General features: G+C 53.5%; 1 protein-coding gene across 1 annotated transcript; it reads right to left on the bottom strand.

The window, feature by feature from the left end:
• Nucleotides 1-2,031: 2,031 nt before the first annotated feature.
• On the bottom strand, nucleotides 2,032-15,879 carry PPM1G (protein phosphatase, Mg2+/Mn2+ dependent 1G). The gene is made up of 9 exons (XM_073335408.1): nucleotides 15,788-15,879; nucleotides 11,160-11,245; nucleotides 10,310-10,442; nucleotides 8,525-8,976; nucleotides 8,020-8,157; nucleotides 5,834-6,068; nucleotides 4,398-4,527; nucleotides 3,868-3,970; nucleotides 2,032-2,745 (listed from the first exon to the last, which is right to left on the bottom strand). Exons 1-9 carry the CDS (start codon nucleotides 15,813-15,815, stop codon nucleotides 2,545-2,547), a joined length of 1,506 nt encoding a protein of 501 aa, XP_073191509.1. The 5' UTR covers nucleotides 15,816-15,879; the 3' UTR covers nucleotides 2,032-2,544.
• Nucleotides 15,880-16,614: the final 735 nt, after the last annotated feature.

Raw genomic sequence — 16,614 nt, 5'->3', positions numbered from 1 at the left:
AGGATGGGTCCATCTATGCCTATTGCCAAGATGGTCAAGGACGCAACCCCATGCTCTGCGTGTCCCTAGGCCTCTGACTGCCAGAAAGTGAGAGGGGACGACAGGCCGGGATCACTTGATAATTGTCCTGAACTGTTCACTCCCTTGGAAGTACTTGGTGCTGACCCAGTATGGCCATTCCTGTGTTCTCGTGGATTAAGAGCTGGCATGGAAGGAGATGTTTCTAGCGGAGTTCCACAGGGATCCGTGCTAGTTCTGATGCCATTTAACATTTCCATCAGTGATCAGGAAGTAAATATGAAAACAACTGCAGCGACACAAAGCTTGGCAGAGTGGTGAAGGACGAGAGGCAGGACAGTCGCAGAGTGACTGGATTGCTTGGTAAACTGAGCCCATTCCAACAAAATGCATTTTAATACAACCCAATGCAAGGTCATACATCTTGGGACGAGAAACGCAGGCCAGATGTACAAAAAAGGGACTGGAGCCTGGAAAACAGGGACCCTGAAAAGGATTTAGGGGTCACAGTGAGCAAGCAATTCAACATGAGTTCCCAGCGTGATGCACTGGGGAAAAGGCCTAACGCAATCCTCGGATGCACACCCAGGCAAGGAGTGACTTGGAGGAGGGAGGTGATTTTTCCACTGTAGGTGGCACTGGGGAGGCCAGTACTAGAATACTGTGCCCAGTTCTGGGGTCCACATTTTAAAAAGGAGGTTGTGAAAGCAGCGGGTGCAGAGAAGAGAGAGAAGTTCTCCAAGGGCTGGGGAAAATGCCTTACAGCAAGACTGGAAGAGCTCAATCTGGTTAGCTTATCAAAACGAGACTGAGAGGAGACTTGATTACAGTGCCTAAGGAGAAAACACAGGTACTAATGGGCTCTTCAATCTAGCAGAGAAAGGCAGAACAAGAACCTATGGCTGGACGCTGAGGCCAGACAAATTAAAATTGGAAATCAGGCTCCAATTACTGTTACCAGAGCGGGTGACAAACCACTGAACTGCCACAGGAATCGGCAGAGTCTCCATCTCCTGGAGCTGCAAGACTGAAGGTCTCTTTCGAAGAGATCTGCTCAGCTCCCCCAGAAGGACAGCAGGAGGGAGCACAGCTCCAGTGGGCACGTGAGCAGTGCTGGAACCTCCTGAGCAGTGGACATCCCCCGAGAGATTGGCTGAGAGCTCCATGACTGGGGAGAGCCCTGGGGAGGGACTGGATGATCCAGTGGGCACGTGAGCAGTGCTGGAACCTCCTGAGCAGTGGACGTCCCCCGAGAGATTGGCTGAGAGCCCCATGACTGGGGAGAGCCCTGGGGAGGGACTGGATGATCCAACATCTCCACAGCCCCTTGGTCAGCAACGGCCTGTAGGAAAATCCCCCATCAGTCCTTCCCCACATTGGCCAATCCCGATCCATGCAGAAGGCCCGGGGGCGGGAGGAGAAGAGAGGGAAGAAGGAGCAGTTCAGTCTTCAGTAGATTGTTTCCAACCCAGGCACTTTGCCCTGAGGGGGGCTGGAGAAGCAAAGCGCACAAGCTGCCAGAGATGGGTGTAGGGCTAGAACCCGCCCAGCGCACCGTGCTGCCGTCACCCGGAACAGAAGAGCTGGGTGGGCCCCGAGATGTTTGGGCGTCAGTCCTGCCTCTTGGGCCCAGGGTTCAAATCAGCAACTCAGTAAAGACAAATGAGCTCAGGAGATTTGTCCCTACTGCCCATTTCTACACACCCCCAAGCCATCCCCCCACAGCACTGCCAGCTTTCTGCTCAAACACTGCAGGGCCAGGGCTCAGCAGTGTCGCAGAGCTGGGGAGCGGGAGGGAGCCCAAGACTGGGGCCTGCAGACCAGGAGCAAGGTGCAAGAGAAGAGCTGCAGCAGGAAAGGCAGTAGTGGGTTGGGGCACACACCATGCAATCGGCTCCTCGCATTCTCCTAAGGTCTCCTAACCTGTAAAGGGGGAAAGATTAAACAGACAGACTTGGTTCTCCCCACTTCCCGCCCCACCTCCTGTGAAAGAGCCAAGGACAAAGGTGCGGCTAAGTTTTCTGGGCGTTTAGTTTGAAAAAGTGTTGACTGAAAGTGTACAACAGAGCGAGGTGCAACGCCGGCACCCGAGCCAGACTGTTCCACAAATAAAACCAGAAAGGGCCTTAAATAAAGGGGCGCAGATTAAAAAACCTCAACACTGAAAAAGTTCTTCCCCTCTGAACAGAACAATCACAGGCACAAAAATGGTGACACCTACATGGAGACAATGTTGGGACGTCCATCCTCTAACCACTAACGCGCCACTCACCTCTGCTGGGGCTCCCGTGTCCGTGGATCTGCAGCCAGCCCCACTCGGCAGCTCTCCTGTTGGCTCACTCTTTGGAATGGTTACAAATGAACAACATGACATGCCCTGGCTAGCCCACCCCACCCCTGTCCAGGACACAGACAAACGAGGCCTCTGCTAAGGCTAAAAAAAAGGACAAGACTTTGGAGTCTCGAGTTCAGCTTGTTTAAGAAACGAGTCTGGGGAGTGCACGACAAGTCTCTGTGCCGGGCCTGCTAGTCCAGCTTGGCCTTCTTGCTGCTGTCACTGCCGTTCTCCTCCCCTGCTGCCTGGGCCTCTGCCACCGCCAGTTTCCGTTTGCCACTGTCGGTGTGGGCTTGCGTGGAGCGTGGTTTGAAGCAGATAATGATGCAGGTCATGTTATCGCAGCCGGTGCCGTCCCCTGAGGTGTCGGGAGCCAAGCACTGATCCAGGAGCTGAGAGGGAACAGGACAAGTTAACAGCACCCGGGGAGCAGCCACCAGGACACCAACCTCACACACAGCCGAGGCAGTCCAAAGGGGCCCCTCGCCGGCTGACTCCCGGCTCCGGGGCCGGGCCCAGGCTTCAGCTCCTCCCAGGTGAGGGAACGGGACAGCTCAAGGCGTTGCTTGTGCCTTGGGGGGCCGGCAGGCAGAGCCAGCGCGAGGCACCTCCAGGGGACTCCTGTTCACTCCTAGGATGCGTTGTGGCGCACCCCCCAAATATTCCTGCTGAGGGCCCCCGATGTGCTAGTACCACCCCTGCTGGCAGGGCCTTCTGCTGCTCAGCACTGCCACCCGCTGGCTGGTCAGGATAACACTAGCAAGGCAAAAACAACGAGGAATCCTTGTGGCACCTTAGAGACTAACAAATTTATTTGGGCATAAGCTTTCGTGGGCTAAAACCCACTTCATCAGATGCATGGAGTGAAAAATACAGTAGGCAGGCATAGACTTAAATGTGGCCATTCTTCAACCAAAAAAACCTTCAAAAACAGACTTCAGCAAGAAACTGCAGAACTGGAATTAATTTGCAAACGGGACACCATCAAATTAGGCCTGAATAAAGGCTGGGAGTGGCTGGGTCACTACAAAAAGTAATTTTCCCTCTGCTGATACTCACACCTTCTTGTCAACTGCTGGGAATGGGCCACATCCACCCTGATTGAATTGGCCTAATGAGCACTGACCCCCCACTTGGGAAGGCAACTCCCATCTTTTCACGTGCTGTATATATTTATATACACGCCTACTGTATTTTCTACTCCATGCATCTGATGAAGTGGGTTTTAGCCCACGAAAGCTTATGCCCAGATAAATTTGATAGTATCTAAGGTGCCACAAGGATTCCTCATTGTTTTTGCTGATACAGACTAATATGACTACCCCTCTGAAACTAGGAAGGCAGATGAAGTTGTTGGGTCCGTATGGATTTCGTCACCACCAAGCAATGGGCAGGCCCCAGATTCCTGTTCCAGTAACTCTCCCTGCAGGGAGTCACTGCCCAGCGAGCGTGCAGATGCCCAGCAAGCTGAGGAAGCCCATCCAGCGAAGGGCAACTGGAGTCAGGCTGCTTACCTCTTCTACTATGCAGGAGAGAGGCCTCAGGTCTCCGTTCTCATCCTTCTGGCAGATCTTGGCCTGGATGAAATCCACCACTTCCTGGCTGCTCATCACATTCCTGCCAGCACAGCAGGAGAAGAGTCAGAGCAGCTGGTAGGGCAAGGGAAGAGTGCCCTGCAGCTGACAGCAGGGAGGCCTGGTTCTGCTGGTCCCCCACACTCGGTTGTGCTAGGGAGGAGAGCCCTGGCTTGCTGAATGGGAGAGGCAGGGCACGCACCAAGGCAGATATTAAAGGAGATCCCCTTGTTCAGGGGCCATGGGCACCGTGGAACAGGAGGGATTGGGCTCTCAGTGCGCTGTGCCATCCTCTACCCAGGGAATGGTGCCCCACTGGGGACAGCCTGCCTCGGGCTCTTTGATGAGCTATCCAGGAGGCCTCTAACCTGTACTGAGGGCGTCATGGGGATATGCACCTGGTCTGCTGCCCCGTGCAAAGGCTGGAGCAGGATCCGTCCCATAGGGGCTTCTGCTCTTCTGGCACTCACCAGATTCCGTCACATGCGATAACCATGAAGTCGTGTTCCTCATTTATCGTCAGCACCTTGATGTCGGGTAAGGCTGAGATCATCTGCTCTTCCGGAGGCAGGTTCTTGTTCCGCTTGTAGAAGTGGTCACCTGGCAAGAGAGAGGAAGGTCAGTGCTGGCAAAGTCTCCTCCAGCTACACTGCCCTGACTGCTGGAGGGGGGCTGGCCGAGAGCCCGAGCTAGCACTCCCGCAGGCAGGAGGGGACAACCTCCCCCGTCCTCAGTCTGCGTTTGAGTTGGAGCATGGGGCCAGCTCAGCAGACCCTGGCAATTAAGCTGCTACAACACTGAAGAAGAGAGAGCACCCCAAAATAGAGCATCCCCAGCCCAGCCACACATCTCACCCCACCGTCTGTGCTTTTAGGAGCAGAAACACAGACACTGCACACGTGGACCAGACCAGGGTCCATTTAGTCCAGTGTCTCATCTCCGGCAGGAGCCAGCACCAGCTGCTTCAGGGGAAGGGGCAGTGACCAGGGCCTGCCCCAGAGGAAGGTTCCCCCAGCCCCAGTAGTTAGAGGCTCATGCTCTGGGGCAGGAGGGTTCATGGCCAGTTCAGAACTCTATTTGGGGGTTAGTATTTCTTCTGATAATTCCGGATATTCTCCATGCCTACAGAAACATTTAATTTCTTGCTGAATCCTGCTAGGCTCATAGCCTCAGTTATGTCATGTGACAGGGAGTTCTACAGGCCCCTTGTGCGAAAATATTTCCTTGGATCAGTTTTATTTTGCTGCCTTTCAGTCCCAATGAATGTCCCCATCATTTAAACAGACACTTCTGATCTCCCTTCTCTCGACCATGCATTGTTTTAGAAACTTTAATCATGTCCCTTCTCATTCGTCTCCTTTCCAAGGGGACAATCCACTCTGAACAGAAGAGTTTTCCCCAAGTCCTTGACCATTCCTGCTGCCCTTCTCTAACCCCCCTAGTTGTGCAACACCCTATTTAAGAGGCTGATGAGAACTCCACATGGTGTTCAGATGAGCCCACACCACTGATTAGGAAATACACCATCCCATGCCTTATACACCCCAATATCTTGTTTGCTTTTCTGAGCCCAGCTGCGTGCTGAGTTGAGGTCCCATTGAACTGCCAATGGTCCTCTCTTCAGAGCCCTCTCCGGTGCACAGGTAGTTCACGTTATTTTCTCCAATGTGCATCACCTTGCATCTCTCAGTAGGAAACTTCACTGGACATCAGTTTACCTGCTTACACAGCAGGCTCTTTGGCACCTAGCCCTACATACCCCAGTCCTGGCTGACGTACCTAACATGACTTGGGCCCCATCTAAATCATCCATCACTCACAAACCCACCGTGAAACAGGTGGTCTACGCACAGGTGCCATCCCCAAGGCTGCAGGGTGCCCTGGCCTGTCTCCTGGCTTCACTCACCGATTGCCCTGGAGAGGTTGAGGCCCCCATTCACTCTCCCATCCATGGTGACCTTGCCGCCGGCATTCTTTATCCTGGCCAACTCCAGCTCATCCTCCGGCTTGTGGTCATAGGACATGTCCACGGCTTTGCCGCCCTCCGACACCACGCAGCGAGAGTCTCCAGCGTTGGCTACGATCAGCTGTTTCCCCCGAATAAGGGCTACCACAGCAGTCGTCCCGCTGTCAGAGCCAGGCTGAGAGGCAAGGGGTTTGGTGAGACTTCTTTCCAGATACACAATGCCCCTAGCCCTAAAGGAACCATTCAGGGGAGAGAAGGTACAGACCTGCCCCAGGAGCCCTTATAGGACATCAGATGTACCAGACCTCCCATCCCAAAAGGTGCAGGGTCCAAAGAGGGGGCCACTGCAGGAGGCGAGGGAAGGGGAGGGGGCTCGGAACCGGTGCGAAAGGAACAGAACGTGTACATTTTCCCAGGAGTGGGAGATCTCCTCTCCCGCCAAGAGAAAAAACACCGTCCTAGGAACACCAGTGAGCTCAATAGCACGGCCTGCAGCTGTCCTCTCCTTTCATATGGAGGGGCAAGCGGTGGTGACTCTGGCCTCAGCCTGCCTCAAGCAGAGGCTGCACTGCAGGCTGGAGCCGACGGTCCTTGCAGCCTGCGCTTGGGTAGTGGAAAGGATGGAGATGTCTGCAGTCTCCATTCCACTGCACCTAGCTGCAGCCCGAGGCCTCCCAGCCAGCTGCCAATGCCGTCCTCAGCTGGCTGGCTACCTGGCTGGCTGGGGAGCTGCTCGTGTCTAGTTGGCATCTGGTATCAAGTGGAGTGCCCCAAGGGTCGGTCCTGGGGCCGGTTTTGTTCAATATCTTCATAAATGATCTGGAGGATGGTGTGGATTGCACTCTCAGCAAATTTGCGGATGATACTAAACTGGGAGGAGTGGTAGATACGCTGGAGGGGAGGGATAGGATACAGAAGGACCTAGACAAATTGGAGGATTGGGCCAAAAGAAATCTGATGAGGTTCAATAAGGATAAGTGCAGGGTCCTGCACTTAGGATGGAAGAATCCAATGCACCGCTACAGACTAGGGACCGAATGGCTAGGCAGCAGTTCTGCGGAAAAGGACCTAGGGGTGACAGTGGACGAGAAGCTGGATATGAGTCAGCAGTGTGCCCTTGTTGCCAAGAAGGCCAATGGCATTTTGGGATGTATAAGTAGGGGCATTGCCAGCAGATCGAGGGACGTGATTGTTCCCCTCTATTCGACATTGGTGAGGCCTCATCTGGAGTACTGTGTCCAGTTTTGGGCCCCACACTACAAGAAGGATGTGGAAAAATTGGAAAGAGTCCAGCGAAGGGCAACAAAAATGATTAGGGGTCTAGAACACATGAGTTATGAGGAGAGGCTGAGGGAGCTGGGATTGTTTAGCCTGCAGAAGAGAAGAATGAGGGGGGATTTGATAGCTGCTTTCAACTACCTGAAAGGGGGTTCCAAAGAGGATGGCTCTAGACTGTTCTCAATGGTAGCAGATGACAGAACAAGGAGTAATGGTCTCAAGTTGCAGTGAGGGAGGTTTAGGTTGGATATTAGGAAAAACTTTTTCACTAGGAGGGTGGTGAAACACTGGAATGCGTTACCTAGGGAGGTGGTAGAATCTCCTTCCTTAGAGGTTTTTAAGGTCAGGCTTGACAAAGCCCTGGCTGGGATGATTTAACTGGGAATTGGTCCTGCTTCGAGCAGGGGGTTGGACTAGATGACCTTCTGGGGTCCCTTCCAACCCTGAGATTCTAGGATTCTATGATTCATGACCAGCATTTGCTGTGTGCAGGTGAGACACACAGCCTGGCTGGCTGCTCCAGAAGGCACTGCTGCGCTGTTCTGCGGTACACTCTGCGGAACTCGGGTTCTGGGCAGAGCTCCGACCAGATACGCTAGCAGTGGAATCTCCCTTTGCAGCTTCCCCACAGCCCATGCCCCATTCCAAACCCTCCACAGCCGCCGGGTGGGAAGACACCTGCTTCAGGCAGCATGCTCCACCACAGGAAAGCTGTGTAGGAAATCAATGGGCTGCACAGAGCAGAAAGCCTCCATGGCCAAGGGGCATCCTCTGGCTCCCCAGTGACCCGCGGGTGCTCCCTGGCACAGGACTAACAACGCTAGAGAAGGCAGAAATGGTATGTGCACCTCCTCTTTCCCCTCCATGCCTGGTAACATCATCTCTTCCTCTTCGTCCTCATCCTCCTCAGCCTCTTCTGTGTCATCCTCATCCTCTTCATTCTCTGCCTCCTCACTGCTGTAGCCATCCTCATCCTCACTGCACTCCTACAGAAACAAGAGAGACCATCAGAGAGCAGGAATGCCTGGCTCTGAGGGCACAAGCCCCTCCGGGAGGATGGACAAGATGAGCTCAGCAAGAGGGAGCCAATGACCCAGCAGGTCTTTTCTCTCTCTGGTGCATAGGATCTGGGCAGCAGGTAGCAGCTCCCAGCTCATGCACGGGCCAGTGTCTGCAGCACCCTCACTCCACAGGCCCACAGAGAGGCAGTGCGGACGCAGGTGTTGGCCTGTAAATCCCACCTCGATGGCAGGCCTGGGGTGGCCCGATGCTCTCACAGCCCTTAAAGAATGTGGCGAGAGAGACATTCCCCACCCTCAGGAAGGGTAGATGCCCCAGAGCTCTGGCGCCTACCTCACTGTCCTCCTCCTCTTCGGCCTCATCTGAGTCGTCCTCACTGTCTTCAAAAAATTTGGACTTGGTTGTGCCCTGGGGCTTTCCGGTGGAGGAGCAGGAGGGCCCCGCCTCCCCGGTGGAGGAGGTGACCATCTCTTCACCCCTGCCCACTTCGGCCTGCTTTGCAGCACAGCTGTTGCCCCCAGCTTCGGCTCCGTCCGAGGTGGAGGAAATGCCAGTGGCCTCGTTGTTTGGCTTCCCATTCTTCCTCTCCCTATGCTCGGCCAGCTCTCCCGGACTGGTCTCTCCATTCACGCTCGTCTCCCCATCATGCTCCTGGCCCATCTCCCCGGCTAGCGAGAGTGGCTTGTTTCTGAGGTTCTTGATGCAGTTCTGTCCATAGCGGGTCAGCAGTTCCTCGATGGTCATTGTGGCTTCTTCGTGCAGAAGGGCCGCTTCCTCGTGGTCAACTGCAAGAGAGAGGGCAAGTCAGAGCAGAAAACGCTGCCAGTGGGGTGGCGGCAGGACAGCAAGGCAGGACAGATTTGGCTCCAAGCTGTGCTAGCCAAGATATGCCCTGTGTTCCAGCCGTGCCGCGCACACACACGCAGGGAGAGCCTGCTCCATGCAGCTCCCAGGCCAAGCAGGCAGGCCGCCTGGAACGGGCAGTGGAGAGGGCGACCATCACACTCGTACAGTGGGCTCTGTGGACACACAGCAGCCAGCTCTCAGCCGCTAAGCCTGGCCGATGCTCACTGGTCAACATCATGGACATAGTGGTCACCAAGGAGGGATGTGAAGCGCCTTCCAGATTAGCCAATGGAAGCTCAGCTCAAGGTGCGGGGTTGGGGGGGGAGGCGCTCACAAGTGGGAACAGCTGATGCTGGCGAAGCATTTGGGTTTTGTTTGGGGGTGGGTCTGTTTTCTTGCACAGATCAGACACCACAAACGAGAAAGGCTAAGCTTCTCAAGGGCCAAGTCACTCTGCAGGGCTCTGGCACAGGTCGCTTGCCCACCTGAAATCCAGGCACTGGGGCCATGGGGAAACATGTAACGCTAAGGCACACCCTTCCCAAACACCAAACTGGGTCTAGGAGTTCAAGGGAGAATCTTGCTGCTTCCCTGAAGCTGGCTTTTTGCTAGATTTTCCTTTGCTAGTCAGCTCAAAGATGGGAAGTGAAATGACTCTATCCAGAGTGCTGTCAACTGCAAGGAGCAAACTAAAGGGCTTTCCCCACCAGGTTTAGGAACCCGGGTGTCCCCGGCACTCGCAGAGAAATGCCATGGTCCAGTGCAGGTGCCCCTTTATGTTGACTCAAAGGCTGGCAGTGAGGCCCCCAGTAATTCTTGTTTCCTGGTTAGGGCTTTGCTCCTTGCTCTGACAGACATGCCCAGGGGGGAAAGCACATTTGCTTCATGGAATGAAAAAGGCAGAGTCTTGGGCCAGGAGCTCAGGACGCTGCTGCCCATTTCACTGACACCACGTCTCAGCTCAGACCAGTATTGCCGTGGCCCAGAAAGCTCGAACCCTTGGCTGCAGCAGAGCACCTGCTGCAGATACACCCAAGGGAGGGTGTGCCAGTTAAATGAGCAAGCTTGCCAAAACAACTCCGACTCCCCCATGCCAGCCCAGAGCGCTGGGGGGGGGGGGGGGGGCACCTCGAGGAGGCCGCTCAGTCAGCTCCAGCTGCACCGTGTTTAACTGGCTCCTTTGAACAGCAAAACCATTCCCTAACACAGTCACTGCCCTGCCCCTCACACGGCTGGCAGCCAGCGCCTCAGTGCTCAGCCTCAGCTACTTACCATCATCTTCATCAGCCACTTTCTCCTTCTCCTCCTCGTCATCCTGGGGCCGCCCAGCGATCTGAGCGAGCTCCTTAATCACCTCCTCTGTGGTCAACTTGGCATCGATGGCCAGGAAGGCATCCTCCAGGGCCTACGGACAAACACACAGCATGGGGGCTGCATGCTGTTCAGGGGAGTGCCCGCCCCTCTCTCAGCAGCACCGGGATCCCATCATGTCCCCAGCCCCTCCAGGAGAATCACTGAGGTGACTGGCCAGGTTGGCCAAAGAGCGTGTGGGGGGATGGGATGGCACGGCACTGGGGTGGGTCAGCATGAGGAACAGCCCCTCGTTCCTACAGGTCACTGGCTTGGCCAGACTGGTCTGCACCCAGAACATGCTGCCTAATGCCGCGTTCTCCCAGAGCCCCACTCTGCCATCGCTGTGAGTCTCAAGGGGCTGGATTTCTCTCACCTACACTGCTGCCCATCATTCCGATTCCTGCATTGATCTAGGAGGAGACTGAAAACTAGGGCAGCTCTGTGGGGATATGGAGAGCAGAGGGGGACACTCTGTAGGGAACACAAGACATGGGCCAGAACTGAGCACTGCCTCTCAGTAACTTCAAGGGCGCTAAAGGAGAGAGGAGGAACAGCTAAACAACAAGGCCAACAGTTAGTGAGCAGAAGACCCAAGGTGGAGAAAGGAAGAAAGCTTCCCTGGGAGAATAACCAGGCCCTGGGACACCCTCCGAGGGAGGGGCTGGGCAATCCCAGAGGACACCGGGACCTGGGAGGGACTAGACACCCAGAGAGGCCTGTTCTCCTGCCTTAGTGCCTACACTTATCCACTGCAGTGCCAGGCTCTTACCTTCTGTAGTTTGCCTTCCTTGTATGCCTTCTGGTCCTTGATTATCTCCGGGAGATACTTGGCACAATACAGGGCAACCTCTTCCCCTGAAAGAGAGCAGAGGCTGCTTGAAAAGCCTGCTCCTTCCAGTGGCCCTAGGCACAGAGCGAGCTGAGCTGTGACCGCCCCGAGGGAAATCTGGAGCCTCTGGCCAGGACGAAGGTCAGTGCAGAAACCATAGTAAAGAACAGAACTATCAAATACCGAGTTAAACAGAGTTTATTGGGGAAGAATCAACACAGCTTTTCTAAAGGGAAATCATGCCTCACCAATCTATTAGAATTCTTTGAGAGGGTCAACAAGCATGTGGCCAAGAGTGATCCAGTGGATAGAGCGTACCTGGACTTTCAGAAAGACTTTGACAAGGTCCCTCACCAAAGACTTTTAAGGAAACTTATGCTGTGGCTACACAAGAGAGCACTGATGCAGCTACACCGCTCCAGAGAGCTCTCCTGTCAGCTTAACTACACCAGCCCCCACGAGAAGCTCTCCTGCCGACATAGCACTGTCCACACCGGCATAAGTTATGGCGCTCAGGAGCGCAGCTAATTCACACCCATGAGCAACATAACTTATGATGACTTAAGCTGTCGTGTAACCAGAGCCTAAGCTGTCATGGGATAAGAGGGTCCCCCAAGGATCTGTACAAAGACCTGTGCTGTTCAACACATTCATTGCTGATCTGGAAGAAAGAGTGAACAATGAAGAGGCAAAGTTTGCAGATGATACAAAGTTACTCGAGATAGTTAAGTTCAAAGCTGACTACAAAAAGTTCCAGGGGGATCTCACAAAACTGGGTCATTGAGCAGGAAAATAGATGAAATTCAACATTGATAAGCGCAAAGTAACGCATGATGGGTTCGAAATTAGCTGTTATCACTCAAGAAAGATCTTGGAGTCACAGTGAATAGTTCTCTGAAAACTTCAGCTCAATGGGCAGCAGCGCTCAAAGAGGCTAACAGATTGGTAGGAACCATTAGGAAAGTGATAGAAAATAAGACTGAAAATATCATAATGCCCCTATGTAAGTCCATGGTACATCCACACCTTGAATACTGTGTCAAGTTCTGGTTATCCCATCTCAGAAAGGATATAGTGGAACTGGAAAATGTTCAGAAAAGGGGAACAAAGATGATCAAGTTTATGAAAGGGCTTCTATATGAGGAGACATTAAAACGATTAGGGCTGTTCATCTTGGAAAAGAGACGACTAAGAGGGGACGACAGATATCTAGAAAATCATGCCTGGTGTGGAGAGAGTGAATAATGAAGTGTTATTTACCCTTTTCCACGATACAAAAACCAGGACACTCAATACAATTAACAGGTAGCAGAATGAATACAAACAAGAGGAAGTACCTTTTCACACAATGCACAATTCATCTGTGAAACTCATTGCCAGGGATGTTGTGATGGCCAAAGTAGAACTGGGCTCAAAAAAAGAAATAGTGAAGTTTATGGAGGGCAGGTCCATCAATGGCTATTAGCCAAGATGGTCAGAGACACAACCCTATGCTTGGGGCAACCCTAAAGCTCGGACTACCAGAAGCCGGCAAGGGAAAACAGGATGGATCACTAACTGCCTTGTCATGTGCACTCCCCATGAAGCTCCAGTATGGACAACTGTCAGAGACAGGCTACTGTGCTAGAGGGACCATGGTCTGACCCTACATGGCAGTTCTTTTAGAATATAATTAATGCAAAGCAGCATGGGTTTATGGCCTGTGAAAACAGGCCCTGTCAAAAGAATGCGCTATCTGGTTTTGATGAGATGACACATTTGGCTGATAAAGGTCACTGTGCTGATGTAACAGACTTAGACTTCTATGAGGTGTTTGACTTGGTGCCATGACATTTTTATTAAAGAAGGGAAGGCTAAGGGGTGACCTGATCCCAGTCTATCCGCACACTGGGGGGGAAGGGGGGAGAAAAGGAGAGAGACAGTGATTTGACCATGGAGGGAGTCTTCAGTGGAGCAGGCAAAGGGGTCACAGCCCAGTGTCTGGAAGCTGAGGCTGGACAGATTCAGACCAGAAATAAGATGCAACTACGACGACAGCGACAGCCGCTGCAGGTAACGAGCCACTGGCACCGTGCATCCTCCATCGCCGGCACCGTCTAAACCAGGCCTGGATAGTTGCCCAAAAGCTCTGCTCTAGTTCAAACAGGGATTAATACAAGGATTACCACAAGTGTTACACCAGAGGTCAGAGAGATGATCACAGAGATTCCTCCTGGCTTTATGGCCTATAAATCGCTGGTTCCTAACTGAGGAGAGCAGCGGAGGAGAGAGTCACTCTAAAACACCCTGGTAGGACCTAGGGAGACAAGGAGGCGGGAACACGGAGAGGCATACTAGGCTTATAACAAAGATTGGCCAGACACACTCAAATGCGAGTTGTGGGTCTCAAATCACCCGAAACTGTGATCAGTAACTGCTAGTGGCTGTACCCCCTCAATCCAAGGTGCTGCAGCTACCCACCATCTCCTTTAGCTGCTTCCCCCAACCCACCAGCATCACCTCAGACTGGTTTAGGATGAATCTCCTCTGCACTCCAATCTCGTTAGTACAACACCCTTCTCTCTGACTCTTGACAAATACAGTCTTGTCTCACTCAGACCCCTTCAGAATGCTGCTGCAAATATCACTGTCCTAGCTGGGGCGCTCTAGGTCACCCCTCTCTTCGCATTCCTCCACTGCCCCCCCTTCTCTACTGTAGCTAACAAAAGCTAATGGTCTTCACTCTCAACGCCCTGTCCACACCAACCTGTCCTCTCTCATTCATTAGTGAAAGGCTGACTCCTGCCTCCGACTGGCCCGTGGTGCTGGCCTCAACTGCCCCCTTGGTACATTTTCGAGCCTTCTTCCCTGCCGCCCATGTATTTGAGAGGATCTCCCTGCAAACATCCACAAAGCTGCCTCGTTCTCCTCCAACACCCTCTGTTGCCTTGAGGCTTCAAAAAAAAAAAAAAAAAAAGAAACCTGACCACCTCTAGGCTGCTGGTGTGCAGAGACGCCCGCCCCTCCTGCTCAACAAAGCTGACTCTCTCTTCCCTTGCCACCCCGTCTGGCTGGGTCCCTCTTGTCCTTACTTTGACTGTAAGCTATTTGGGGAAGGAGTAATCTTTTTGTCCCGTGTGTAAAGCTCCTAGCACTGGGGTTCTGGCCCATGACGGAGGCTTGTAGCTGCTATGGTAACACAAGCCAATACTACCAACAACACAAAACACAATATACAGGGAGGTTGAGAATTCCAGGGTTCAGTTTCAAAGTGAGCATCCTGCTTGGACGCAGCAGCAAAAGACAGGGCAGGGCTTGCACTTACAATGGGGACTCCACGGTGACCGCGGGCCAGGCTGATAGCACGTGACTTTGGACAGACTTGTCCAGCACCCAAACACCACCTGAACTCAAAGGCATTTCCAAAAAGTCCTTGATCTGTCCCTGTTCCCCAACTGCCAGCCAGAGGATAACAACCCTCTCCTACCTGACAGGGTTGTTGCAAGATGTGAGCTGCTCAGATACGACCAGGGTGGCGTGGCAAATAAATAAATGCTGTTGTCCGCAGTCTTGGGCGGATGCCACTGTATTAGTTACATTGCAAGTGGAGATGCCAGACCGTGTTTCTGCACAGAGGTACAGAATACGTGCATTCTGATTGGAAACTGACCCTGGACAGAATCCATCCACCTAGGCATTTACAGAAAGCTTAGGAGTCTGTGGGCCCACATATCTAGTACTGGCTTCGCTGGGCGTGCGGAGGCAAAGGGACTAGCTCAGTGGTTCTCCAAGGTTTGCATTGGTGACCCCTTCACACAGCAAGCCTCTGAGTGCGACCCCCTTACACGTTAAAAACACTTTTTAAAATCTTTAACACTATTATAAATGCTGGAGGAGAAGAAGGGTTTGGGGGTGGAGGCAGACAGTTTGCGACCCCCATGTAATAACCTCGTGAGCCCCTGAGGGGTCACGACCCCTGGTTTGAGAACTCCTGGACTAGCTGGAACCTAACAGAACTTTTCCATCTCTTAGTCTCTGTGGACACAGGCTTCAGTCTGACGTTGGAAGTGGGCGTGGGCAGCAGCATCAAGGCAAGGACCTTCAGCTATAGTCTAGAAACTAAAGCACGATCAAGGTCACCAACTGCAGAGCCCCCCAGAGCAGCTTGCAAACCCCAAGTCATCCCCTCACCGCAGAACTGGAAAGGCCCCTTCCTCTAGGACCTGCTCTGTGTATGCACGTACTCACCTCCAAGTGGTGACCCTCAAACCGCTCCCCCGCCCGACTGCACAGCTGGAAAAGAACAGCCTCAGTCCTGGAATGCCTCCTGTGGACCCTTCAAGCCCAACTCCCACTGCACAGAGGGAGGTTGTGCAGATCCCACTGTGCCAACCCAGTGCCCTTCCTCCCACAGCCCCACACAGCCTCAGTCTGCGCTTTGCCCCAGAGAACACATCCCAAGAAGGAGCAGGGTTTTTACTGCCAGAGGGGTTTGCCCTGGAGGGACAGCCACTGCAGCAGACCAGAGCAGTTCCACATGAGAAGCTGCCCAAGTACACTTCCCTGGAAAGAGCGAGAGGAGCAGTTACCTCCGTGTCCATCGTAGACGGAGAACATGGCCGTCTCACTGTCCAGCTCAGGAATACAGTTGTGAGCATCCTGAAAGAGAAAGCACCAGGTCAGGAGCGTTGGGGTACACTGTCTCCAGCAGATGACCTGGCGTGAACGGAGCTGAGGGGCAGGAAAATACGGTATCGGCACAGACACACTCACATTTCACACCCGGAGATTTCCGCGCTCCCACCCTGTTCTCACAAAACCAGAGGAGGGCAGGGACAGTAAGCAGCAGTGCCTGGGGCCATGTCTCACGACAGCTGCTACAGCTACGTGCCACTGTGGCGCAGACGCTTCCTTCCGTGACAGAAGGGGTGCTGCTGTCACAGGAACTCCACCTCCCTTATTCTATCTAGGCTGACAGAAGCAATCCTTCATTGACCTAGCTAGGTCTGCCCCAGAGAGTGGGTCAGTGCAACTACAGGGGGCAGGGGGGTGAATCTGAGACCCCGCTGAGAACCTCCCAGACCCACAGCACACTCTTCCTCTACAGGTCACCAGTGCAGCTCACTCCTCTGGGGAAGGGCATGCAAATCTTCAGCCTCCTACTATGCACAGCAGCCTCCTCACTCCTCCAGACTGAGAGCTTATTAAAATGGTAACTTGGGATTCTGCCAGTCCTGAGCCAGACTCCAGCCCTATCCATCCAGGCTCCCGTCACCGTACCATCCGAGTGTATTTATCCCCACACCCCCTGTGCGGCAGGACAGGGCTATTGGCCCCAATGTAGAGACGGGAATGGAGGTCCAGGGAGACCAAGTGCACAAGGAAGTCTACTGGCCTGACTACACCACCATAGCAC

This window comes from Lepidochelys kempii, chromosome 3, assembly GCF_965140265.1.
Source record: "Lepidochelys kempii isolate rLepKem1 chromosome 3, rLepKem1.hap2, whole genome shotgun sequence".
Classification (NCBI taxonomy): domain Eukaryota; kingdom Metazoa; phylum Chordata; order Testudines; family Cheloniidae; genus Lepidochelys; species Lepidochelys kempii.
Note: the sequence above shows the minus strand (reverse complement) of the source record. Positions and strands in the feature narration are given on the sequence as shown.

Bases quoted from the DNA above. Each gene is read 5' to 3' on its own strand.
- PPM1G (XM_073335408.1), bottom strand. From the start codon at position 15,815: ATGTTCTCCGTCTACGATGGACACGGAG. The intron at 10,443-11,159 runs GTAAGAGCCTGG...GTTTGTCCGTAG, and splicing joins AGGAAGGCAAACTACAGAAG to GCCCTGGAGGATGCCTTCCT. The intron at 2,746-3,867 runs GTAAGCAGCCTG...GTTCCCTCTCAG, and splicing joins TCTCCTGCATAGTAGAAGAG to CTCCTGGATCAGTGCTTGGC.